This window comes from Lonchura striata, chromosome 13, assembly GCF_050655825.1.
Source record: "Lonchura striata isolate lonStrDom1 chromosome 13, ASM5065582v1, whole genome shotgun sequence".
NCBI lineage: Eukaryota > Metazoa > Chordata > Aves > Passeriformes > Estrildidae > Lonchura > Lonchura striata.
The window spans coordinates 18780868-18806778 of record NC_140715.1 but is presented as its reverse complement, the minus strand read 5'-3'; the positions used below and the strand labels follow the sequence as shown (position 1 = coordinate 18806778).

The 25911-nt window shown below is 53.8% G+C and overlaps 2 protein-coding genes across 8 annotated transcripts in view; both read left to right on the top strand.

Annotated features, from left to right (window-relative positions):
• The window catches only part of STK10 (serine/threonine kinase 10), a 47648-nt gene extending 30510 nt beyond the window's left edge, over positions 1–17138 (top strand). The window contains exons 5-20 of one of the 2 annotated variants that reach the window (XM_085591571.1): positions 533–605; positions 1509–1703; positions 2703–2784; positions 4523–4657; positions 5356–5845; positions 5882–6087; positions 7282–7412; positions 9134–9257; positions 9962–10141; positions 10997–11089; positions 11253–11382; positions 11796–11920; positions 13110–13298; positions 13862–13987; positions 14443–14556; positions 14670–17138. In XM_085591571.1, coding sequence (XP_085447697.1) covers positions 533–605; positions 1509–1703; positions 2703–2784; positions 4523–4657; positions 5356–5845; positions 5882–6087; positions 7282–7412; positions 9134–9257; positions 9962–10141; positions 10997–11089; positions 11253–11382; positions 11796–11920; positions 13110–13298; positions 13862–13987; positions 14443–14556; positions 14670–14810 — 2534 coding nt within the window. In that variant the 3' untranslated portion in view covers positions 14811–17138. Of the gene's footprint in view, positions 1–532; positions 606–1508; positions 1704–2702; positions 2785–4522; positions 4658–5355; positions 6088–7281; positions 7413–9133; positions 9258–9961; positions 10142–10996; positions 11090–11252; positions 11383–11795; positions 11921–13109; positions 13299–13861; positions 13988–14442; positions 14557–14669 lie in introns of both variants that reach the window. The other variant, XM_077786646.2, reaches the window with a different exon arrangement.
• Positions 17139–23857: 6719 nt separating this feature from the next.
• The window catches only part of SH3PXD2B (SH3 and PX domains 2B), a 73460-nt gene continuing 71406 nt past the window's right edge, over positions 23858–25911 (top strand). For all 6 annotated transcript variants that reach the window (XM_085591566.1, XM_085591565.1, XM_021532124.4 and 3 more), the window contains exon 1: positions 23858–24031. In XM_085591566.1, the coding sequence (XP_085447692.1) occupies positions 23960–24031 (72 nt within the window). In that variant the 5' untranslated portion in view covers positions 23858–23959. The remainder of the gene's footprint in view (positions 24032–25911) is intronic.

The window sequence follows — 25911 nt, the reverse complement described above, 5'->3', positions numbered from 1 at the left end:
GGACCCTCTGCAGGTCTGACCAACTTAATTTGGGTTGACTTCAGCTCAGGGAGAAGCATCTTGCAGTGGCTGGAGGGGAGAGAAGGAATGCAACAGCAGTTTGGGTTTTCTGCTCGAAAATTGAGCTTCTTGCTAGGAAATAAGTCCTGAAATCTGCTGTGGAGGAATGCAACAGCAGTTTGTGTTTTTTGCTCTAAAATCAGGCTTCTTGCTAGGAAATAAGTCCTGAAATCTGCCACGGAGCTGCTTTTGCTTGCAAAAAAGAGCTCCATTTCCCCCTAGACGTGTAAGGTTTGGCAGGAGGGGATTGCTGTGCCTGTTTTATAGTACATGGGAGAGGAAAATCCTGGGGGTCATGCACCCCAAACCAAGTTCAATTCCTGATGCTCAGCTCGGAGGACACAGCCCGTGGCATTATGTTCTTGCCTCCAGTGTGTGCTGTTTGCTTTCCAGTCTGTGTCTCAGCCAAGTGTGCTAACTCAGAAGGGTTTTGCAGCTTTCCTCCGGCCTCTAATGTTACTGCTCTTTGCAGCTGACTTTGGAGTGTCTGCCAAGAACATGAAAACCCTGCAGAAGCGAGATTCCTTCATTGGGACCCCTTACTGGTGAGTCCCCTGCTCACGAAGGGCTTCGCTCCTGAAAATCAGGATTTGCTCTCAAGCTTTGGGGTGTGTTGGACCACGGGAGTGGGAGGATCTCAGTGAGGATTCTTGGCCATTTTCTGCCCGTTTCAGGGCTTTTCCTTGCCTGAGCAGAGCTGTGAGCAGCCTCGGTGGTGTGGGAGCTGTGTGTGCTGCCGAGGGGTCACACGAGTGTGCTCTCCCCACCCCGGGGCTCAGAGGGGCTTTGAAGCCACTCCAAGCACGTGGGAACGAGTCCCTGTCCCAGAAACACAACCTCTAAATCACCCAGCCTGCCGAGGGAGCGGAACTGCAGGGATTAATTGATGCTCTGAGGACATGTCCGTGCCAGATGTCAACGGCCGGGGGGATTGCAGGGGCTGCTCTGAGGAGGAGGGAGAGGGCTGCACCCCTGGAAAAGATGCTGCTGCTTCTGAAACCCAGAGCTGGGGGGGAAAAGTTGTGATTTCTGCAGCTCTGGGATGTAAAAGCTGTGTTTTCTGCAGCTCTGGGGGGAAAAGCTGTGTTTCATGCAGCACTGGGAGGTAAAAGCTGTGTTTTCTGCAGATCTGGGAGGTAAAAGCTGTTTTCTGCAGCTCTGGGATGTAAAAGCTGTGTTTTCTGCAGCTCTGGGAGGGAAAAGCTGTGGGGGAAAGCTGCATTTTCTGCAGCACTGGGGGAAAAAGCTGTGTTTTCTGCAGCTTTGGGGGGAAAAAGCTGTGTTTTATGCAGCACTGGGGGGGAAAAGCTGTGTTTTATGCAGCACTGGGAGGTAAAAGCTGTGTTTTCTGCAGCTCTGGGGGTTGTTTGAAGGGTCTCAAAGCTGCTGCCAGGCTCGCACTGGACAGCACTGGTGCCACCCCAGCCCTGCTCTGCCCTTCTTGGCAGGATGGCCCCGGAGGTGGTGATGTGTGAGACCATGAAGGACACCCCCTACGACTACAAGGCTGACATCTGGTCCCTGGGGATCACCCTGATCGAGATGGCCCAGATTGAGCCCCCCCACCACGAGCTGAACCCCATGAGGGTCCTGCTGAAGATCGCCAAGTCCGACCCGCCCGCGCTCAGCTGCCCTTCCAAATGGTGAGGAGGCAGCACAGGGAGCATCTCCCAGCTCACACACGGAGGAAAAACAGTTGTTTCCAGCAGGTTTCTTTCATTTGAGTAGGGTTTTAGCTGTATTCCGGGCCCAGCTGTGTGCAGGGGGCTGGGGGCAGGATGCTCACACTGTGCTCACAGGCAGCACAGGGAGAGCTGCTGCCCACCCACAGACCCCCCAAAACCAGGGCTGATCTCTTGGCTCTCCTCAAAACAACCTGTGTGCAAGACAGACAGATTTTTCTCTAAAGCTGGACGTGGCCAGGAGCTCCAGAGCTGCTTTCCATGAAGTCTGGAAAGCCACTTCTGCATGTAAAAGAAAGCTAGCCAGTTAATTTAAAGAAAACTAGCTTGTTAATTTTTATTTCTTTATTTATTGTATTAATTTACTTATATTAATTCATTTAATATTAATTAAATTAATTTATTAATTTGTAAATGATAAAAGCTGCTGCAGGTCAGCCAGCAGCAAGTGACTGGCAGAGCCCTGGAGTCACAGAGCCACTGTCACAGGCAGCAGGCAGGCTGGGAACGCTGCCTCTGGAGCTGCCCAGAAGCCAGAAGTGACATCAGGGCCACGCTCTGGAGCTCAGAGCTGCACTTTGCAGGCTGAGGGTGCCCTCCTATGGGGTTCCTGGTCCTTCACAGCCACCCTTTCCCTCTGAGGCTTGTCCCCAAGCAGCCCCTGCCATGGGGCCAGCTGCCGTGTCCTGCCCTGCCTCTGCCTGTGCCTGGGGCTCAGGGGCTGGGGCTCAGTCCCCACCACCTGCTGCCAGCACAAATAAAGGCAAAACTTCTCCCTGACCTGGCCCTGTCGTTGCTTCTTGAACAAATAATCAGAATTACCGAGCACAGGCTTTCCCATGGGAGCAAAATGCTGATTATGGCCAAGCTGGGACAGAAGCTGCTGAGGGATCAAGCTGATCCCTCTGCTATTTGAGGCCTTTCCTCTGCTGAATTTCTCACCACCAGCTGTGTTTTAAGGTCCCTGGAGTTCAGAGATTTCCTGAAGAAGGCGCTGGACAAGAACCCAGAGACCCGGCCCAGTGCTGCCCAGCTGCTGGAGGTAGGGACCACATCGGATTCAGATTATTTCTGTCATCTTTAGAAAGTTCATAGCACTTTTCAGCCATTAAAACTCTCCAAAAAGGAGCAGCAATGTTTTTCCCTTTGGAGCAAGCTGCAGAGCCCCTGTGGGCACCATCTGGTGCAGAAGCAGCTCCTACAGCTCGGGCTGTACCTGCTTAGCCACAATTGAAATTCAATTTCTTTCCTCCTGTCCCTTCCCAAAATCACAGAAACACCTGAAAGCTGCTATTTCCTGTTGGAATCTTGGTATTTAAATGATCTTGAGATTGTAGAAAGTCTCTGTCTGTCAGCCCCCTGCCAAAGAAGAAGTTGTAATTAATCTGTGCTGGTTTCCAGGTTGTTTATTCTGTTGATCTCTCACATGTTCTGCTGCCCTGCCCAGCTCTGTCCTGCAGGGCAGCGTGTGGGGCTCTGCCCTCAGTGGGATGTGACAAACATTAAATACCAGAAACTCCCTGGGCTGCATTTACAAGAACGTGCCAATATCTGTCACCTACGTTGGACAGTGTGTCCCCAGCCTGAACCAACAGAAAAATGCCAACACCACAGTGAGACATGGAGGGCATGAAGAAGGAGAAAAAGGAGAAGGCACACCCAATTTCCTCCATCTTGTCCCCTTTGGACTCCTCATCTAGAATCCTAAAATTTTACTTTTGCAGCCGTGCCACACTTAATTATTACTGATATCAACCACTCAGAGCTGGTAATTGATCCTGTAAGATTGAAAACTCTTTTCCATGGCCAGAGATCACAGCCAGTGTCTCTGGGGGCTCTGTCCAGGGGGTTCCTGACCCCTGCCAGGGCAGCCAGAGGATTCCCTGGATTCCCACAGGTCCCTCCTGGCTGCAGCTCCCTCAGTGTGTGCTGGTGCAGAGCCCAGCCCTGCCTTCAGTGCAGCTCAGCACCAACACTGTGAGCACTGTGATTCCACTGTGAGAACAGCCCCATTCCAATTCAACCTTCCCCTGCAGGAATGTGGGTTTTGTTGACCGAGTAAATCAGTTACTTTTTGTTTCTTAAAAAGGAAAAAAAAAAATTAGAAGTTTTTTGGGGTTTTTTTTAATTCGTTTAAAAGACATTTCATAGGGCTTTATGGACTTTAAGCTTAAAGATAGCTAATTGGACAGAAGTTAAAAAGTTTTGTTTAAGGAATTCACCAGAAAAAGAAGAGAACAAAAGAAGTAAATTGCTTTTGTGAAGTGTTTAAGTAAGAATAAGAGTCTTTTGCTTTGGTTTGGGTTTTTTTTTTGTAGAGTTTTTTTATTTTGCTATTTATTAAGACTTTCTGGTTTTAACACTGTTACAAGAGTAATTTTTCTTTTTTTATTCTACTTGAAGTAGCTAAGTTATTAAAGTTCTAATGCTTATCTCTAAGAGCGTATAAGGTTTAGTTTGAAGAGAAAAAGCATTATTCCCCCAAGCTCTCTTTGCTCCCAGGCATCCTGCAGCCTGCTCCTGGGCACATGTCCCCTTGCTTAAAGCTGCTGCTTTTTTTGGGGGGGGGTGCTGCTGCCATAAAGCAGCTTTGGGGAGCCTCTGTGTGCAGAGTGTGCCCTGAACATCAGCCCCACTTCGTCCTGTGAGCTCCTCTGGGGGTAAAACCCCAGTGACACTGGCAGGAAGCACACCCTCGGCTCTTGGAAAGCCAGGAGCCATCCTTGGCTCTCAAGGGGTGACTTTGGCCAGCTGACATTTGCCCTGTGCTCGGTTTTCAGCATCCCTTCGTCAGCAAGGTCAGCAGCAACAGGGCCCTGCGGGAGCTGGTGGCCGAGGCCAAGGCTGAGGTGATGGAGGAGATCGAGGACAGCCGGGATGAAGCTGAGGAGGATGACTCCTCGGAGTCTGCCTCGGTGAGCGGCTTCACCACTCTGCCTCTGCTGGGGGAAAGAACCTGGCGGTCTTTTCAGCTTCCAAAAACCTCTTCTGGGTCACATAGGGTGCAGGGGAAGTGGTTGCTTGGCCAGGGAAGGGTTGGGTTTTGGAGGCTGCCAAGGGCATGGAGAAATAATGGTGCTGGGGGGTGGCCCAGGGCCCACTCACAGGAGGGGCTCATGGAAAGTGCTGAACAAACAAAAGGAAAAGGGGAAAGAAGAGGAAAATAAGCCCTGATGCAGGCTGGAGAAACGGGAGGTGGAGGCACCACCAGCCTGAGGAGGGAGCTGGGCAGATCTGCCCCTGGGCTTGGCTCTTTGAAGGGGACATCTCAGAGCTGCCTGGGGACATGTCTTGACCTCCCTCCTCTGTCACAAAGGGAAGTGGCTCATCCACAGTGGGGTTAACCATGGGAACAGCAGTTTGGTGTGCAAATTCCTCATCTGCCTCTTAAGGACCTGCACGTTCTGGGGCTTTCTCACTGTTCCTCTTCCTTCAACCCAGGATTCTTGGGGCCACAAATGTGGGGAAAGATGGAAACATTCCAGGGCAGATGTCCTAAAAGGGAAATTTCCTCCCAGTTTAGTTGAGGATGACTTTGCTCTGCCTTGTAGCCCTTGCAGTTGTGTTGAGTGGTGGTGCCAAGCCCAACCTCTGTCCTTCCCTGTCCTTGCAGCCCCTCGGGAAGCACAAGCGGGACTCCTCCGAGGTGAGCCAGCTGAGTTTGGATGGGGAGAAACCTCCGGAGCCGTCCTTGCCCAAAGCTGTGAACGGCTCCGTGGGGACTGGCAAGGACACCACAGAGGGTCAGAGCCACCAAGTCTCAGATAAAGGGATGAGCAGTGACAAGCTGGAGAGCAACCACTCCACAAAACCCAGCTCGGCCTCCTCGGCCACCCCGGACATCATCCTGCAGCCGGGACATTTGGGAAACTCAGCGGAGGGGAACAAGGAGCCCAGGCTGGGCAGGGAGGAGAGGAAGAGCCTTGGAGAGAGGAAGAGCATTGAGGAGGGGAAGAGTCTTGAGGAGAGGAAGAGCCTTGGGGAGAGGAAGAGCATTGAGGAGAGGAAGAGCATTGTGGAGGGGAAGAGTCTTGGAGAGAGGAAGAGCCTTGGAGAAAGGAAGAGCACTGAGGAGAGGAAGAGCATCGGGGAGAGGAAGAGCACTGAGGAGAGGAAGAGCATCGGGGAGAGGAAGAGCATGGTGGAGCGACCAGAGAGTGTTTTCCTGGAGAACTTCAGCGAGGAGAAGCTGGCCAATGGAAGCCTGGAGCCCCTGGGGCCGTTCCCCCGCTCCAAAAGGGACTCGGATTCCGGCAGCACCTCGGCCTCCGAGAGCATGGACCTCACCATCTCCTTGTCTGCTGACCTGTCCCTCAACAGGGAGAGCGGCTCCATCTCCCTCAAGGTGAGAGTGGTGCCAGAGGGTGCTGGAGAACATGCAGGAGGGAGGAACCTTTCCCTAGGAAAAGCTTTCCAGGGTTTGTTTTCCACGTTGTCTGTCCCAGCTGGGCTCAGGACAGCACAGCTGGACTGAGCTGTGCCAGGGGGATGTGGCATGTCCTCAAGTGAAGGAGAAGCTCTTGGTGGAGCTGCTGTGAAGGTTCATGTGTCCTCTTCTGTGCCAGGCCACTGAAATCTAGGGGAAATCTGGTGTCTTGTGTCTATTTTGTGTGAAGCAACCACGCCATGACCCTGACTTGTCCTTGCTCAAGGGTGAAACCCCAAAAGTGACTTCCTAAACTTTATTTATAGCCCATCACTCTTCCTTAGAACACTTGATCCCAGGAAAAAGTTCATCTGGGCTTGTGCCTCTCAATTTCCCCAAGCTGCCTGGCCTGGTTTGTGTCAGCAGGGACTGCACAAAGACCTCCCAGGCTTCTTGGCTTTTGCTGAAGCTTCCTGGAGGCTGGGAATGCTTGACCTGGAGCTGCCCAGGTCAGCAGGGCTTAGAGGAAGAGGCAAAATAGCTGGAATGGTTATTTGCTGAGCTCCAGGAGAAGGAATGCTGTGACTTGAGGGGGCAGAGGGATGTGTTGCACAAGATCTTTGTCACATTGCCTGCATGAGTGAGAACTTCCCGGCACAGAAACGTGCCTAAAAACCTTTCTTGGCAAAACCTTCCCCACCTCCTGCTGGGAGCTGGAGAGCCAACATCCCCCAGAGCAGCCTGCAATCCCTAATGATTGGAAATGTGATGCTCTCGCACAGGAATTTCCTCCTCCTCCTCCTTTCCAGGACACCTGGAATCCTTGAGCAGGAGGAATACGATGCCACACAGAGATTTGCTCTCTGAGCCAGCCCTTTAGAAGGGGAAAGGAGTTGTTTGGGTTTTTCAGGGAGTGAGCCATGTCAGATCATGGTGAGGAAGGGTCTTTGGGAGGTGGGTCAGGTTTCTTCAGGGTGGAAGTCCCGCTGCTCCGTGGTTTGGTAGCCAGGCTGGATCTCCAAATTCACTGATGGTTTGTGCTCCATGTGGTTTCCTTCTGTGTGCTCCTCATGAATAACAGAGCATTGAAATTGCTCTGAGGGCTCCCGCCCAGCTGTTGCAGCCCTGGGGAGCTGCTTCACGGGCCCCTCCTTCCCTCCCTGCCCACCCCAGGACTCCCAGATGCACAAGAAGACCCTGAAACGCACCCGCAAGTTCGTGGTGGACGGGGTGGAGGTGAGCGTCACCACCTCCAAGATCATCAGCGAGGATGAGAAGAAGGATGAAGAAATGAGGTTCCTCAGGCAAGTGGGGCACTGGGATGGAGGGAGGGCAGGGTTTTCTTCTCTGTGAGCTCATCCAGGGGCAACCCAAAGTCCTCTTGTCTTCTGTCTTGGTCCTGCTTGGACAGGGGAAGGAGGGATGCACCTCAAGATGCAGCAAGACTGTGACAAGGGGAGGTTTGTTGTGGCCGGCTCTGTCCTCTGGGAAGGACTGACTATGTCCCCAGGGCTGCAGATGCCTGGCTCAGTGGAAATTAACTCAGTAATCTTCTCAAGATGTTCCTCTCCCTTTTGCTCTCGAATCTCCTCAGACTTCATTAACAGAAGGGCCAAGGGAGTTGTAAACTCCTGGAGCATTATTTAACATTCATGGGTGTATCCTCCCTCTTTGATGACTCCTTTGCAGATCTTACAGCTCTCAAACCTCCCTGACTTATTCTCAGAAAGAGGAGCTGCTGTTCCTAGCACTGAAATGAAAAGGCCCTTAAAATAATTGAAATACAAATTGTTTCATTTGATGCCCAATTCCAGGCTCCCTCGTGCTGCTCTCGGGGGCTCCCTGAGAGGATAATTTGTCCTAAACACTGTGTCCCTGTGGCTGCTTTATTCCTCAGCCCCAATATCAGATTTATGTAAAAGCTCATTAGCAGAGCTCATTTACTGGTGAGCTGGATGAGGGGAAGGATGCAATGTCATCACAGAAGTGTCAGAATTTGGGAAAACTGCACTTTTTGCTACTCAGGTGTGAATAAGAATGGATACAGAGCACAGAGGTCAGTCCAGAGCAGTCCAGCTTGGCGTTTGAGGACCAGTGGGCACTAACCCAGCTGGCACAATGGGTATTTGGGTTGCTGGGGGACACCAGAGCCTGCAGAATCACCTCAGGAGCCTTGCCAGGGCTTGTTTGGGAAGCTGTGAATGCTAACAGGCCTCACCTGTGGGAACTGATGGTTTTCCAGCAGTTCCCAAAAGTGGCATCCTGCTTCCTGCAGCGTCCCAGCCCCTGGAGCAGGGATTTCCTCGGGGTTCAGAAGGTCAGGGTGACCCCAAGATTGTGGAGTCCTCATTCCCTTAGCCCATGCAGCCAAAGAAGGAGGCTGGAATGCTTCCAATTGTGTTTTCAAGGTTGTTTATTTCTTCTTTATATCTACAACATTCTTTCTCTGACCTGCCGAGCTCTGGCCAGAAAGGAACCCATGGCAATCTGCCCCTGGGCCTTGGGCAGCTCCCACCTTATTTACTCAAAACTACGTATGTATCTTTGCAAATTATTATCAATTCCCATCACCCATGTTGGACTGTGAATCTCTGCCTTAAACCAATGGAAAAGTGTCACCATCACCAGGACATGGAGGACAAGAAGGAGGAAAAGAAGGTTAGGACACGCCCAAATTCCTCCATCTTGAACCCTATTCTAAAAATCCCAAAATTCTACTTTTCCACTCTGTGTTAGTTCAAATATCAGACTACTCAAACCCTTGTGGCTTGTAATTCCTGATACAAAATTGACAGCTTTCCACGGGCTAAAATCGAAGCCACAGGTGTTTTTTGACTTTGTGTCAAGGTCTCTGAGCCCCCTGCCAGGGTTTGGGGACAGCCAGGGCAGCCAGAGGGATGTGCTGGGCTCTGACAGAGGTGCAGCTTCCACTCCCTGCTGGGATGCTCTGCCTGTGCTTGTGCCCATCTCTGCCCGCCTGACCCTGCCTCTCTCTGTCCCCCTGCCCCACCCCGGCCCTCTGCAGGCGCCAGGAGCTGCGGGAGCTGCGTCTCCTGCAGAAGGAGGAGCACAGGAACCAGGCCCAGCTGAACAGCAAGCACCAGCTGCAGCAGGAGCAGATGCTGCGGCGCTTCGAGCAGGAAATGATGGTAGGAGGGCAGGGAAAACCCCCGGGAATCAGCTGGGATCCCAACTCCTCTGCAGGGGCCCAACACGGGGATGTTCTCCGGGTTGCAACAACCTTGGGCATCACAGGAACCCCTTTGGGATTTGAAACATGGATGGAGGTTTTGTGGGCATTGAGCAGCCTGCAGCTTGGGAAGCACTGGCAGCCTTTGCCTGGTAGGGTGTAGCTGGGAAAGGATTGCTCTGGATTTTCCTCTTTAATGATCTTTTCTTTTATGTCTGTCCATGGCCACTGTGAGAAACAGTTTATAGTGCTGTTGTAATTAAAAAAGAAAAAAAAACAAACCTTTAAATAAAAAAGCAGCACAGCCTGAGTGTGACAGCAGGAAATCTGGCAAGGGTTTGAGAGTAAATTGAATAAACTGGGCTCACACACTTGGTCCCTTCTGTTGAAGTAAAACAATATTGTAGCTAATCACAGAATGGTTTGGGTTGGAAGGGACCTTAAAGATCTTCTCCTCCCATGGCACGAGGGCACTGCTGGAGCACAGAGCTCCAAACTTTGTGAGGTGCTGGTTGGAAGTTTCCCTCCTCTGTAAAGAGTTTCAATCCAAGCACAAACAATCCCTTGCCCCTTTTTTGCTTTTATTCTCTCTTTTCACTTTTCTTCTTAAACTTTTGAAAGGCGACGAAGCGAGAGCCCTAACCCTAACCTTTTCCTGGGCAGGCAAAGAAGAAGTTCTTCGACACGGAGCTGGAGAACCTGGAGCGGCAGCAGAAGCAGCAGATCGAGAGGATGGAGCAGGAGCACGCCCTGCGGCGGCGCGAGGAGGCCAAGCGCATCCGCCTGGAGCAGGAGCGCGACCACGGCCGCTTCCTGGAGCACCTCCGGCAGATGAAGAAGGAGGTGAGAACTGGGGCTGCGAGGGAGGGGAGATGCCTTCCTGCACCTCTTTCTGCCTGGGAAGTTCAGCATTTCTCGTGGAAGAACTTGAGAGGAAAGCGGTTGGAGTTTTATAAGGAAACTCTTGATTTTGGGTGGTTCTTGAGGTGGTTTTGGGTGATTCCTGAGGTGGTTTTCGGTGATTGCTCAGGTGTTTTTGGGTGATTCCTTGTGTTTTTCGGTGATTCCTGAGGTGCCTTTTGGGTGATTCCTGAGGTGGTTTTGGGAGGTTCTGAGGTGCTTTTGGGCTATTCCTGAGGTGCATTTGGGTGATTCCTCGTGTTTTTGGGTGATTCCTGAGGTGCTTTTGGGTGGTTCTTGAGGTGTTTTTAGGTGGTTCCTGATTTGGGTGATTCCTCAGGTGGTTTTGGGTGATTCCTCAGGTGTTTTTAGGTTATTCTTCATGTTTTTGGGTGATTCCTGAGGTGCCTTTTGGGTGATTCCTCAGGTGTTTTTGGGTGATTCCTGAGATGATTTTGGGTGGTTCCTCAGGTGTTTTTGGCTGATTCCTGAAGGCCTTTTGAAGATTCCTGACGTGGTTTTGGATGATTCCTGAGATGTTTTTGGGAAATTCCTGAGGTGGTTTAGGTTTTGGGTGATTCCTGTGGTGGTTTAGGTTTTGGGTGATTCCTGAGGGCCTTTTGAAGATTCCTGACATGGTTTTGGATGATTCCTGAGATGACTCTGGGTGATTCCTGAGGTGGTTTTGGGTAATTCCTGAGGGCCTTTTTGAAGATTCCTGAGCTGCTCAGTGACTGGAGGTAGGGTTGTTCCTGGCCTGAAGTGCCCTGCAGGGAAATTTAATTCTTCTCCCCACAGGTCAAGAACGAGGTTGAGAAGCTGCCACGGCAGCAGCGCAAAGGGAACCTGAAGACGAAGATGGACGACTTCACCCAGAAAAAACAAACCATGGTGAGACTCAGGGAAGATCCCCCCCAGTTCCAAGACTGTAAACGTGCAGCAGAATAAAGCATCCTTCCTGCTGGAGGGACTGGCAGGTTCTGAAGCACCAGCAGCTGCTTTCCAGGCTGCAGCAGAAGGAAGGCTCACGGTGGCACTGCTGGTTTGTTAACAGGAACAGGAGTTTTTGGCCAAGCAGAAGGAGGACCTGGAGCAGGCCATGAAGAACATCATAGCCCAGAACAAAAGAGAGATCTGTGACAAGGAGCGTGAGTGCCTCAACAAGAAGCAGCAGCTGATGAGAGGTGGGTGGCAAAGGCTGAGAGGGAGGGGAGGGAGTGCTGCAACCATGGGTTTATCCAGCCCTGGCTCTGCCCACGCAGCAGATGCTGTGCCAGAGTTGCAAGCTGGCAGGATGGGATGTGGAAAAAAAACCAGCCTTGCCAGGTCCTGTCTAAATGTTTAACAATAATAATACTTAGTGCTTTAATCTTCAGAGTGCTTTCCAAATATGAAGCAATTAGGCTTCATAATGGCAAGAAATCAGGTTCCAATATGGTTTGCAACCAGTTTCTCCTGGAAAACAGGAGGTGAATGATCACCCCTGACTTCTGCTGCGCTGCTGGTGTGCACAGAGGTCTCTCGAGTTTGGGACACTTTGTGTGAGCAGGATGAGAGGCCAGGGTGGGTGATCTCCTGCTCCTTCTCCTCCCCACAGACCGGGAAGCTTGCATCTGGGATCTGGAAGAGCGTCAGCAGCAGGAGAAGCACCAGCTCATCAAGCAGCAGCTGAAGGACCAATATTTCCTCCAGAGACACGAGCTGCTCCGGAAGCATGAGAAGGTGAAGGCTTTGCACCTTCCCATGCTGGTGTGGGTCAGCAAAGTCTCCAAGTGTCCCTGGGTGTTTCCCTTCCAGGTTAAAAGGGGGGAAATCACCAAGGTGGTGTGTTCAATATGGGCCATTCACTTAAGAGCTGGACTCGATTCTTGTGGGTCCCTCCCGACTCAGAATATTCTGTAATTCTGTGAATTCTGTAATTCTAAGGGTGGGTTGTGAGCCAAAGGGCTTGGTCATTATTAGTGAAAAAGGACCAGAGTAAGGCTGGTGTCAATAAGGCAATGAGGCCTTCCTGCCTGGGAGGTGTGCTCTGTGTTGCGTGCATTTAATGTGCAAAAAGTTGGGAATTCTGGGGGGCTTTTATGCAAATCTGCCACTGCCCAGGATTTGGCATGGTTGATTCCCAGAGCAGGGAGTGAAGACTGGCACTTCCAATCCCCTCTCCTCTGCTTTCCCAGCATGTTCAGTCCTTGCCATCCCCTCTTTTCCCTTTGGAGTGTCACCAGCCACTTCCAGGCTACTCCCAAACTCTCGGGATCTGTGTGTTGGGATGACCCCAAGAGTGTAAAAGTCCTCATTTCCCAGCCCGTGCAGCCAGAGAAGGAGTCTGAAGTGCATAGGGTCAGCTTCTCAAGGTTGTTCCTTATCTAGAACATTCTTTCTCTGCCCTGCTGAGCTCTGTCCAGCAGCTCGGCCATGGCTTCTGTCTGCCCTCAGGGGTGTTTGCATTTTATATAAAAAACTACCTGTGATATGTTTACAATAACGTGCCAATACCCATAATCTATGTTAGAGAGTGTGTCTGTGCCTTAAACCAACAGAAAGTGTCACCATCACACCAAGACATGGAGGGCAAGGAGAAGGAGAAGAAGGCCAGGACACGCCCAAATCCCTCCATCTTGACCCCTTGAACCCCATTCTAAGAACCCCAAAATTCTACTTTTTCACCCTGTGTTAATTCAACTACCACACTACTCAAACCCTTGTGGCTCATAATTCCTCATACAAAATTGGAAGCTTTTCCCACGGGCTAAAATGGAAGCTGCAGGTGTTTGTGACTCCGTGCCGGGGTCTGGAGCCAGCCAGGGCAGCCCGAGGGATGTGCTGGCCACCAGAGCTGCCCTCCAGCTGTCCCTGCTGTTCTGGGGGCTCTGGGGAGGCGTCCCTCCCCTCTGACCCCTGTGTCCTGCAGGAGAGGGAGCAGATGCAGCGCTACAACCAGCGCATGCTGGAGCAGCTGAAGGTGCGGCAGCAGCAGGAGAGGGCTCGGCTGCCCAAAATCCAGCGCAGCGAGGGCAAGACGCGCATGGCCATGTACAAGAAGAGCCTCCACATCCACTCCAGCGGCAGCGCCTCCGAGCAGAGGGAGAAGATCAAACAGGTCAGGGCCTGGAAAGGCACCAGGAGCTGAGGTTTGGCGTGGGGCGGGGAGAAAGCTGCGTTTTCCCAAATTCCTGTCTCCTGATTTTAACTTTCTGCTGGGTTAGAGGGCTCTGTTGTCGTGTGGTTTTCAGTCTCCATCGTGACTTGTATTGGGGGGTGTCACCCTGATTCTTAAGATTTTCTAAAGCCTCCTGAGTTTACATTCTGTTGGAGAACTTTCCCACACAATTTCTATGAACGACATATTGTTTACATTCTTTTATGGGGGTGGAGAAACTTGATGTACTAGTGGTTTGTCCAATGTCTTTGGAGAGGTGGCCCATTCACTCTCCAATCCAATGTCACCTTTGGGAAAGTATAAAAGTTGGATTCAGAGAATAAACTTCCTTCTTTACCTTGCAAATAGCAGGTGGCTCACGTCGTGCTTTCACGTGTCCTGTAGCGACAGGGGAGCAATACAAATTCCTTCTTTGCTCTGCCACAATGGAAGCTGGGCTGGTCTCTCGGGCAGCCCCAGAGGCCAGGGCGATGCTGCCCACACATTGCTTTTCTCTCTGCCAGTTTGCTCTGCAGGAGGAGAAGAGGCAGAAAGCAGAGCGGCTGCACCAGCAGCAGAAGCACGAGACACAGATGAAGGACATGCAGGCCCAGTGTGAGAGCAACACCAGCGAGCTCCAGCATCTCCAGGTACTCATCCCTCACGGCTTGGTCTCCCAGAGCTTCCTGTGCAGCTCTCAGCCTCTGGAGAAGTGGCTGCAGAGGATTGTCAGGGGCTGATGTCCCCTTGCTCTTGCCTAGAGAGGTTTTTGTTGCTGTTGTCTAAACGTGGAGCTCAGGGCTCTGAATGTCTCTGCCCAAGACAAATCCTGTTTGCCTGTAAGAAATAGATGTAGCTAAAGCTGAGAAACACTTATAATGTATTATAATTAAGAAATAATTAGCTTTGGATTGTAATAGCGTAAATAATAACATCTGTATTGTCTCACCATTCACATGAGACTGAAAATAGAATAAAAGTTTTTAAAACACCTCTCAGTTACCCCATCTCTAAATCAGAAAAGAGCTTAATCCAACATTTGACCACTGGGTGCACAGTTCCAGCTGCTTGATGGGTGTTGTTGTGTTTGGTGATGCGTTTTCAGAATGAGAAGTGTCACCTCCTGATCGAGCACGAAACCCAGAAGCTGAAGTCCCTGGATGAGAGCCACAACCAGCACATGAAGGAGTGGCGGGACAAGCTGAGACCACGGAAGAAGGTGAGGCCTCCTGGCTGTGAGCAGGGTGTCCTGGCTGGCTGGCCAGAGGGGACAGTGCCCATAGCTCCAGAGCCATCTCAAACACAGCTCTCGTGTTGTTCTCTTTGCCCAAGGCCCTGGAGGACGAGCTGAACCAGAAGAAGCGTGAGCAGGAGATGTTCTTCAAGCTGAGCGAGGAGCCCGATGGACAGGTGCCGGTGTCCCCGACCAAACACGCCAAGTTCGTCCCCTTCAGCTCCTCAGAGAGCTTGTAACACCTGGCAGGCCACCAGCTGGTACTGGCCGTGTCCTCCTGGGCTGCAGCTTGGGGACGACTCGGACTGGGAAGAGCCTCTCGGCAGCCCCTTCTCACCCCAGCACCCTCCTGTCCCCGTGGCCTCTGCGCTGAGGGATGCTGGCTGCAACTTGGGCTGGCTTTCCCAGGAGCTCCAGGCTGGGAATTGGGGCAGGACCCTCTCTGGATTGCACTGGCACTGTTGGCTGGATGCTCACTGGGTTTGTCAGCTCAGACTGGAGCAGTGGCCGCTCTGATCAGGAGAAGCAGCCCCTCAGGGCAGGGCTGTCACCTCCCTCTCCACCGTGGCTGCTCCTGTCCCAGTCCTTTGCAAGGCCTGGCCTGGGCAGAGCAGCTCTGGCATTGTCTTAAATTTCACCTTGGCCTTAAACTTACTCCTCTGCACTGTGGCCCTTTTATTGCTGCAGAGAGACAGAGATTTGAGGGTTTTTTTGCCCAAGGAGGGCTGGGTTTTGTCTTTCCTCCTGCTCCCCACACAGACCGTGCCGAAAGGGGCTGGATGTCCTCCCAAAGATGCTTCTGCTCTTCCTTTGCTGCGAGCAGGGGCACGCAGCTCCTCTGGCACTGAGCTGTGGCTCTGTTATCAGAGGTTCTGGGCTGATTGCACTGCCCAGCTGGCTGCAGGCTCTGCTTCTGAGGGAGTGGAGGTGGCAGCTTGGGGACAGCGCTCAGTGCTGTGATGGAGCATCTGCTACTGCCACTTTGGGGTGAGTGGGGCTGAAGGGTGTCACTGCCAGAGCTCTCATGATCACACAGGTGCTTGAGGCTGGTTTTTAGCTCTTTGCTGTGTGGGGCCATGTGGGTCAGCCAGCCTGGCAGCGGGTTATGGCTGCAGAGCATCGTTTGGGAGGAGCAAAGGAGCAGTGGAGCAAGGGAAGAGCAGATGCAAACGGGTCTCGTTGCTCCCAGCATCTCCTCGTCCACTGATGGCTCATCTTGTGATGTGACACAGCTTTTTGGATGGTTTTCCTGGCTGGGAGTCGTGGCAGAGTGGCAGAGCAGGTTCTCTGTCCTTTCTGTCCCCTCCTCCTGCAGAAGGCAGGGCTTGGCTGAGCTGCTGGGTGGGACTGGGAGCACAGAGCTGGGGAGGGGTCAGGGACCTCACTGGCAGCACCTTCTTTACACAGCCCAAAGGTGTAAGGCAGCACTTAAGTTGTTTTGGTTTGTTTTTTTTCTGGACAATGTTGTTTGTTTTAGACCTGTTTCTCTAGCAAGAAAAAAATACTCCTGCTTTAAAAAAAAATACAAGAAAAAAGTTGTTATTTCCAAGTCCCCTTTTGTTGATTTACTGGCATTTCAGGGAAAGGTGGTATGTGATGTGCCTCACTTCTAGGTACTGGGCTGAAGGAGGCAGCCCCCAGGTCTTTAATTCTGGATGTGGGGAGTGCATTTCCTACCCTTTTAGAGCTCTTAATGCATATTTATAAACTTCCTGCAGGCTAGCAAGGCTCTGTCTCTTTGGGCCATTCCGGGTTGCCCCTGATTTCACAGCAGTGATGTCTCTGTTAATGAACACAGGAAGGGTCCCTGCCCCACCTCCAAAGCGTGGGTGGCACCTTCCAGATGTGACAACACCAGGCTGGGAGCTGATGTAGGGTCAGTGACTGCAAAGGGATCTTCCTGAATGGGACAAGGAGACTCCTGACCCCCTTAGGAATGTTCCAGCAGCCCCAGGGGCTCTGGTTCTGGTCCTGCTGGAGCTGCTGGGTGCCAGGGTTGGGTGCCAGGGCTCAGGGGCCCTGCAGAAGCTGTCCTGAGCACACTGTCACCTCCCTCAGCTGAAGCTGGTGCCTTCTCCACCAGCCCAGGGAGCATCACCCTGCTCTGGGCACCCTGCAGCCATGAGGAAAGAATATTTCTGGGGGCTCTCCAAGCTGCTGCAATGCCCCCGTGGTAAATCAGTTATTCCTTCATCCAGTCCAGCTGATTTTCAGCTTGGACAGAGCATCACAGAGGCAGGAATGGCTCTGCCACCCCATTTTTGTAGTTTGTGTTCTCTCCCTGGGTGTGCCAGGCTCCAGTACCGTGTCCCTCACCTAGAATGGGGGCACATCATCTGACTGTCATGTTTACAGCATGGTTATCATTTCCCCTCCTTTCAAAAGAGGGTTTTTTGTTGTTCCCTGTTCAGTTAAACCCAGCTTGCTTTTCAGGGGGGGATGGGGCAAGATTTTTTAAAAATGTGTCTTCGAATAAAAAGGGTTTTTTTTAATATTTTGTAAAATATCTGCACCACGATGTAAAAAATAAAGAATAAATACTTCTCTAATAAAGTAACAGACAGAAACCTGGGCATGGCTCTGACTTTGTGCCTGGCTGCCAGCTGTGACCTCAGCTCAGCTTTGCTTCTGCTCTGGGTTTTACTGACTTAGAAAAACTCCTGGCATTCGAACTTTGCCAGGCTGAACCTCCGGTTCTTCAAAAGCGAGCTGGAGCCTCTGCTGCTGCTCAGGGCCATCCTTGGCACCAGGCTGGGATTCCGGGGGAGCTGCAGCGAGCAGGGATGGCTCCAGTGGTGCTGGGCTGACGCTGCTCGGTGAGGAGGGAGCACTGCACCCTGAGAGCCGAGCATCCTGCGGGCATCCTCCTCCTCCTGCAGCACCTGGCCCGGCTGTAACAGCAATCTCAGGCAAACGCTTCAGTTCCCTCCTTTTGGTGGGGCAAGAAGCACCCAGGGATGCTTCCCGTGCTCTTCCCGTGCTCTCCTCTGCTCAGGAGGAGGAAAAATTCACGATTTCCCAAGGGGAAGGGGAAGGGGAAGGGGAAGGGGAAGGGGAAAGAGGAGAGGGGAGGGGAAGGGAAGGGAGGGGAGATGAGATGAGATGAGGAGGAGAAGAGAAGAAGAGGAGAAGAGAAGAGAAGAGAAGAGAAGAGAAGAGAAGAGAAGAGAAGAGAAGAGAAGAGAAGAGAAGAGAAGAGAAGAGAAGAGAAGAGAAGAGAAGAGAAGAGAAGAGAAGAGAAGAGAAGAGAAGAGGGAGAGAAGAGGGAGAGAAGAGGGAGAGAAGAGGGAGAGAAGAGGGAGAGAAGAGGGAGAGAAGAAGAAAATTTCCCAGAGATATGGGAAATCTCTGCTTTATCCCCTGGGCTGCCCAGGAAAGCTCCCACCACAGAGCCCAAACACCCTTTGTTCCCTGCTGAAACTTTTCACCTGCTGCACCCATTGATTCCTCTCAATCAAGAGGAATCAATTAATGTGGTGTGAAGGACACACCGCATTAAATTAGGGCAGCTTTGGCCATGGAGCTGGTGTGGGTTTGCCCTCAATTGTGGAAGGCTGTGCCAGATTGAAAGCTGCCAATTTGACCTTGGATTTCCTGCAGGAAACGACCTTGCTGGCAGTGCCCACCCCAGGGAAAAGGGCAGGAGGTGAGTTCAGGTGAGGGGCTGAACAGGAGATGGAATTGGGAGTGTAAGTTGTTGCTGGTGAGGTTTTAAATGAGCAGGAGAGAAGGATAAGCAAAGCCTGAGGGCTTCTGTCTCCTTGCTCCACAGGGTGGTAAGGAATGGAGTAGCTGAGGACACCTAATTAATCATTTTGTTTATGCATAGCAGGACTGCACTGTCTCCTGGGACACGCTGGTCTCACTCGGTGTATCCCAGGGAAGCAGGAGATCTCCTGGGAATATTTAACTTCATCTGCACATCCTTGGCAGTGCCTGAGGGGAGCTTCAACCACGAGGATTTAACATATATATATGTAAGTACTGTATATTCCAGAAATAACTGTTAACTACCATTTCATCCGGGTGCTAGGCTGAAAACAGAGCCAAAGCAAAAATAATTCTGAATTTTTAAAAACAGACCTGACAGCCCTGAGAAGTTCCTGGTGCTGCAGCAGCTGCAGCATTCCCTGTGGTTCAGGTCCTGTCACATCTGGGCTCCAAACTCCTCTGGGCTGCCCAGGGGCTTTTGCAGTTGCTGATGCTGGAACTCTCTGGGGGAAGAAAAGCAGGGCAGGTGACAGAGCTCACCCTGGGTCAGGAGTGGATCCGTGTGCTGGAAAAGTCTCTCCTCCAACCTGAGCTTCCAAAGAAAGGCTCAGCAGTCTCTGTTGTTGGTCTCAAGGCAGTTTATTGCAAGTTATCTAAAAGATTTTCTCCTTGGGCTGCTGTGGTTTGCTCAGAGCTCAGGCAGAGGCACACACACACCCTGACATCCTCTCTGACCCCGACTGCTTCTTCTCTCCCACCCAGGGCTGCTGCTGTCTTTTATATGGGACATTGCGTGTTACATGGTTACAGTTTTTCCCAGTGCCTATTACCTATATTAAATGGTGCTTTTCTATCTTTTATATGGGACATTACGTGTTACATGTTTGCAGTTTTTCCCAATGCCTATTACCTATATTAAATTGTGATTTTCTACTCTAAACCAATCTGTGAGTGCCAACATCACCAAGAACATGGAGGTGAGGAAGAAGAAAGAGGGAGGACAGGGCAGGCCCAAATCCCAAATCCATCTTAAAACCTCTGACCCCCATGTACAAAGTAAAAACCCTCCTGTACAGGTGCTAAAATCCCCCTGTACTACACTAAAAAGTTCTTCCCTCTACTTTGTAACTACTTCTACTCTAATATCTAAACTTCTGTGATTCTTGTTCTTCCTGCAAGGTTGGTAAATCATTCCATGGTTCAAACCCAAAATCCCAGCTGTTTCCAGCTGCCTGCCAGGGTCTCAAATGCTTCTGACCTGGGCCTGGAACCTCCAAAAATGTCTGAGGGACATTTTGAGCTCCGACAGGCAGGCAGGGAGAGTCTTGTGCCTGAGTTCTCTCCTCCCACGGTGCATCCCTGCTCCCTTTGTCTCTGCAGGAGCCCTTGAGAACCCTGTGCACCCTGTGCACCCTGTGCACCCTCTGCACCCTCTGCACCCTCTGCACCCTCTGCACCCTCTGCACCCTCTGCACCCTCTGCACCCTCTGCAGCCTCTGCGTGCTCCTGCTGCAGTGGCCACTGGTTTATTCCCCAAACTCCCCACGGCCCGAGCAATCCAAGCCTCCCTGGAGGTGCTGGCCCTGCCTTGCTGCTGGTGTTTGCTCTCCTGCTTGGGATGGGGCTGGATTTTGGGGACTCTGTGTCCTGGCAGCCCATCCCGCGCTGCTCCCTGCGATTTCCAGGCTGGCAGGAGCTGGATGCTCGCTGCTCTTCCTCTCGCTCACTAGATGGCACAACGCTGGAGCTCCTGAAGGCTTTCTGGCTCTTTTCCCTGCATTTGGCACTCTTTGGCATCCCTTCCACCAGATCCCTGCTTCTCCTCGGGGTTTCAGTGCTTTTTCAGCCTTGTCCTCAGGAGTTTCCCCATTTGAGGGCTCAGCATCCCCTGTGTGGGCTCTGCTCTCCCTGGGCAGGATGGGCGCTGCCTGCTGCCAGCCAGCCTGGCTGTCGTGGGTGGCACCTAAACCCTGCATTCAGGGGTCACAGCAGTGGAAAATCATTCCTGGTGACAGCTGAGAATCAGAGAGATCAGGTCAAATGGGAAATCTCTGCTGGGCTGGGCTTCAGCTGCAGGGATGTCCTCTGTGGGGGTAGGAGCATCATTTTAGACTGATTTTTGTGAGGTGGCTCAGGGAGGATAAATGCATTTGTTCTGTACACAGGGAGGAGCAGGACATTCAGTCACCTGGCACCATCTCCCAGTGTCGGAATCTGAGGTATTGATGATTCTGAGATTGTAGAAAGTCTCTGATTTTCTGCCCCGCTGCCAAAGCAGAAGCCATAATTGGTCTGTGCTGGTTTCCAGGTTGTTTATTCTGTTTATCTCTCACATGTTCTGCTGCCCTGCCCAGCTCTGTCCTGCAGGGCAGCGTGTGGGGCTCTGCCCTCAGTGGGATGTGACAAACATTAAATACCAGAAACTCCCTGGGCTGCATTTACAAGAACGTGCCAATATCTGTCACCTCCGTTGGACAGTGTGTCCCCAGCCTGAACCAACAGAAAAATGCCAACACCACAGTGAGACATGGAGGGCATGAAGGAGGAGAAAAAGGACAAGGCACTCCCAATTTCCTCCATCTTGTCCCCTTTGGACCCCTCATCTAGAATCCTAAAACTTTACTTTTGCACCCGTGCCACATTTAATTATTACTGATATCAAACACTCAGAGTTGGTAATTCACCCTGCAATATTGAAAACTCTTCTTCATGGCCAGAGATCACAGCCAGTGTCTCTGGGGGCTCTGTCCAGGGGGGTTCCTGACCCCTGCCAGGGTCCCAGGGCAGCCAGAGGGAAGCCCTGGACTCCCACATCCCAGTTCTGAAATGGAAAATTCAGCAGCAGCAGCAGCAGAATCTCTCCGTGCCAGCGTGGCTGCAGTCACCCCCAGGGTTCCCTCTGCAGCCAGGGCTGATGGTGGGGCACTGCTTTCTCATTCCACTCCCTCCCTGACGCCAGGCAGACCTCAGGGGCTGCCCAGCTGTGCCCAAACATCTGGAGTCCTCTTACAGCTGTGCAGAAACCCATTTGTCCATCTGAGCTGAGGGATGGTTCCCCAGAAGTCGTTTGCCCTCTTGTTTTCAATTGCTCGGCTGCTCCTGACAGACACAAGGGAGAGTGCACAAGCCTGGCTCTTGTTTGGGTCGTGACCTCTCCTGTGTAGTTATTTTATCACGGTTATTTTATTTTATTTGGCTTCATGAAGCTTCAGCCTCTGGTTAGGGCAGCAGGGGATGAATATTTATGTTAAACTCCCCTCAGCTGCACCTGCACCACCCAATATTTTTGTGGGATGTGCTGGTGCCACGTCTCTGCTGCCCTGCAGCAGCATCCCCAGAGGCGTGGGCCGAGCAGAGGCCACTCAGAAAACTCTCATTTGGCTGCCTTGCAAATCCCTGACAGATCCCTTGATAAATGACCAGGGCACACAGAGCCCAAGGCAGGCTCTGCCTCTCCACTGCCACTTCCCAGCCTCCCTCCCTGGGGAGGTGATCTGGTCAGCATGCACAGCCACTCTGCACTCCTCTCAACAGCCCTCGTAAGACTCATTAATTAAGCACAGGAGCCATTTTGCAGCCTGAGCTGAGGTTCTCTCCAGGCCCTGCTGGTTCCTGGGTGCTCAGTAGCTGCGAGGCTGCAGCCAGTGCCTGGAGCTGCCAGGGCCCAGCAGGGATGGAATCCCTTCAGCAGGGCAGGGGAGAAGACAATGCTGCTGCTTAAATGCATCTCTACCTTAATTCTTCTTTTCTGCATGTGAAGCCCAGAAATAGTTTCATCCCTCTCTCAATCAGCTTTCTCCACTGCTCCACATCTCAGTGTACACTCCCACTCTTACCAGCTGCTCTGGGTGTTTCCCTCACCATCCTCGGGAGGATTTGTGCATCTTTCAGGGCTTTTAAACTGGTACAAGTCCCTCTGCTCCAGCCTGGACACTCCACACAACACCAGGAGCTGCAGTTGCAGATGTTGGTGCTGTCCCAGGCTCTTCATGAGCCCCAGCATCCCACGTGAATGTCACAAAGAGAAAAGGAAGGGAGGATTCCACAGCTCATCTCCACATCCTCCTGCCTTCAAAGCACATCTGACAGAACAGTGGGGACTGGGGCAGGAGTGGGGTGATGTGCAATAACCCAGCGCTGTGTCTGCACCCCAGCAGCACCAGGGAGGCACCAGGGCCCTGATGTCCCCCTCAGACAGCCCAGCAACCCTTCTGCAGCCACCTCCGCAGGGACACTGTGCTCTGGGGCTTTGCTGAGGGAGAGGAGGATGAAGACGAGCCCCTGGGGAGGGGCAATAAAGCACTGGCAAATTGCCTGCACCTCCATTAATTCTCTGGGGTGGCTGTAGCGAAGTTAATAGCATTAAAAAGAGCCACATTTAAGGAGCCGCTAAGGAGTGAGATGAGTTGTTTATGATTAAATTAAATTCATATGAAAACTAATGACCTGCCAGTGTAAGCCTTGAGTAACTTTATAATGTAATTAAAAGCCCAACGGGGGAGAGAGCTGTGGTTATGCCACATGTTGAGGAGCTGCTGGGAACACGGAGGCCTCGGGTAAGGGCTGATGCTGAGAAGTGCCTGGGCACTGCCCTGGCTCCTCTGCTGGCACAGACAGGGGCTGCCAGCAGGAGAGGTGGGTGCAGTGGGTCAGCTCCTGGCTGCAGGGAGAGAATCATGGGCTGGTTTGGGCTGGAAGGGAACTTAAAGATCAACCCCTCCAAGGGCAGGGACACCTTCCACTATCCCAGGTTGCTCCAAGCCCTGTTCAGCCTGGCCTTGGACACTGCCAGGGCTGGAACTTCCCTGGATTTGCGTCGGGCCTCACCACGCTCAGGGTAAAGAATTCCTCCCTGATTCCTAATCTTAACCAGCTCTCACTTTGGAGCCATTCCCCTGCTCCTGTCACTACACGCCCTTCCCTGCAGCCTCTCCACGCAGGTATGCGGCTCGTCCCGGGCAAGTCAGCTCCGCCGGGCTGGCCGGGACAGACCTTTCCTTCCCCGCTCATTTCCTCCTCCTCCTCCTCCTCCATCCTCCCAGGGCTGTGCCGGCCAACCCGCGGGCGCTGCCGCGATGGGACAGGAGCAGAACGCGGCGGGCACGGAGCGCAGCAGAGGCGAGGGGAGCAGCGCAGGCGAAGGGCGAGGAGCGCAGCGCAGGTGAGGAGAGCAGCGCAGGTGAGGAGAGCAGCGCAGGTGAGGAGAGCAGCGCAGGAAAGGGGCGAGGGGCTCAGCGCAGGAAAGGGGCGAGGGGCGCAGCGCAGGAAAGGGGCGAGGGGCGCAGCGCAGGAAAGGGGCGAGGGGCGCAGCGCAGGAAAGGGGCGAGGAGAGCAGCGCAGGTGAGGAGTGCAGCGCAGGAAAGGGGCGAGGGGCGCAGCGCAGGCGAGGGGCGCAGAGCGGGACCCCTCCCGGGCCGGACACCGCGCCCTGCGGAGCATCCCCCGCCGCACGCCGGGCTCGGGCACCGAGCGGCCGCACCGGGGGAGGCCGGGGCCGGCCGGCCCTTTAAGCGGGCGGCGGTGGGGCCGCCCCGCCGGCCGGGATAGGCCGGGCCGGGCCGGGGCCGCCTCCCGCCCCCGGAGCGGGCGGCGCGGGGAGGCTCGGCCGCGCTGCAGCCTCCGGTCCCGGCGGCCAGCGCCAGAGCGTCCCCGCTCCCCGAGGGGCACGGCAGCGGCGATGCCCAGGCGGAGCATCGCCGAGGTGAAGGTGCTGGACGTGCAGAAGCGGCGCATCCCCAACAAGCACTATGTGAGTGCCCCCAGCCCGGCCCTGCGCGAACAAAGGCCGGGCGCTGCCGGCCCCGCTCCCGCGCGGAGCTCCGGGAAGGGAGGACGGAGGAGGAGGAGGAGAAAGAGGGCGGCAGCGCTGCCGGGAGTGCCTCTCACGGGTATCCCGAGGGGGTGCCCCCTGGCAGCGTGGGGATGCGCCGCCGCTGCCCCCGGGATGCCCGGGGGATGCGGGCGGGGGTTGCGCGCACCGCGGGCACCGCAGATCCCCGCTCCTGCAGCTTGGCGCCGGGGCCGTGGGACCTGTTGGTCGCAGAGTCCTGGGGCGAAGGGACCCCCAGGCTCCTGCTTTCTGCTCCCCGGATAGTGCTCAGTCCCCGAGAAGGATCCCTCGTGTCCCCTGCATCCTGCCCAGCCTTCCTGCGTGCTCCGGGGCATCTTTCAAACTGTTCTGGGTTTGTCTGTTTCTAAAAGTGCTTTTATTTTTTTCCCCCCTCTTTTTAATTTTTTTTTTTTTTTTAATGATTTAAACTTTGGTGTGTTTCCAGGCTCCCGTGGCGAGCTTGTGGGTGAATCCTGGCAACAGCCGTAAAACAAAGACCGAAATGTTCTTCCCTCCCGTTCTGCCGTAGCCCAGGGTGACCCAGTGACACACTGTTCGTGGCACATTTGGGCCGTGCAGATGTGCTGTTTGCTCTGGCTGGAGGCAGCTGTCAGCAGAGCCAAGCTTTCAGAGCTCTTGGGAGATCAAGGGCTTCTCCAGGTCCCCTCGGCTGCTTTGTGGCATTGAGCAACAACTGGAGGGAAGCTGAGGGCAGCCAGCTCCAGAGGAGGCGAGGGCAGAGGCGTCTCCCCTGGCATCAGGGATGTGGCGTGGCCGCTGCCACCCACGCCCTTACCGCCCCTTCTTCCTGCTGCCCTGCCTGGAGCTGGAGCAGCCCCGGCCGGCTCCAGATGTGGGATTTTCCTGCCGTGTCCATCCTCGCTCATCGCGCCGGTGCCGTGCCCCGCTCCGGAGCAGCGCGGACGCGCGGAGCTCTGCGCGCTGCTGTTTGTCGTGGCGGATTCGGGGCTTCGCCGCCGGGTGCCATCCCCGGCATGGGCTGGGTGGGCTGTGCCAGCTCCTGTGCCGTCCCCTCGGTCCCTGCCGTGTCCCTCGGGCGCCGCGTCCCCGCCGCAGGGATGCGCAGCGCGCAGCGCGGTCCCCGCTGGCCGCGGAGAGTCGGGCGGAGTTGGGCACAGCACAAATAATCCCTGCGAGGCTGCGAAACCGGGCGGGCGATGTTTGCTGCCGGGAGAGCTGCCTGGCGGCGCGGTGGGTGGGACGCGGAGCTCCGGGAGCTCCGGGAGCGGCGTGCTCGCTCCGTGGCTGCCGTGCAGCCCCTTCGGCCTCCGCGGGCGATGCCTCTGCTCCAGCCCTTCCCCGACTTGCGGCGGAATCCAGCGGCGGAGCCAGCGTGGCTCGCAGAGAGCCCGGGGAGGGGCCGGAGCTTGCGGGCAGCTGCCTCCCCCGAGCAGCGCTGGAGTGAATGGGAGCGCTCGCCTTGCTGGAGCAATCAATAGAACCGGGCGGATTCACAAAGCCGGTTAATTATATGAAACCAAACCTTTTTTTTTTTTTTTTTCCCCTTTTTCCTCTTGCAAAAAGAAGGGAGAGGCAGCAAACCATGGCTGAGTCATTTGTAGACAGCGGCTGCTGGCACAGCGCGAATCCCAGGCGACCACGAAGTGTCCGTGTCGAAGCTTTGCCCTCCGCCTCTCCCCTGGCACAGATGTGCCCTGCCCAGCCCTGGGGCAGCTCTCCTGGCCCGGGGGAGGCTGCAGGACCACGCTGCCTTCCCCTCCTGTTGCCTCTGTGATGACCTGCCCTGCTCAGGCTCCTCTGCATCAGCCAGAGGTTTC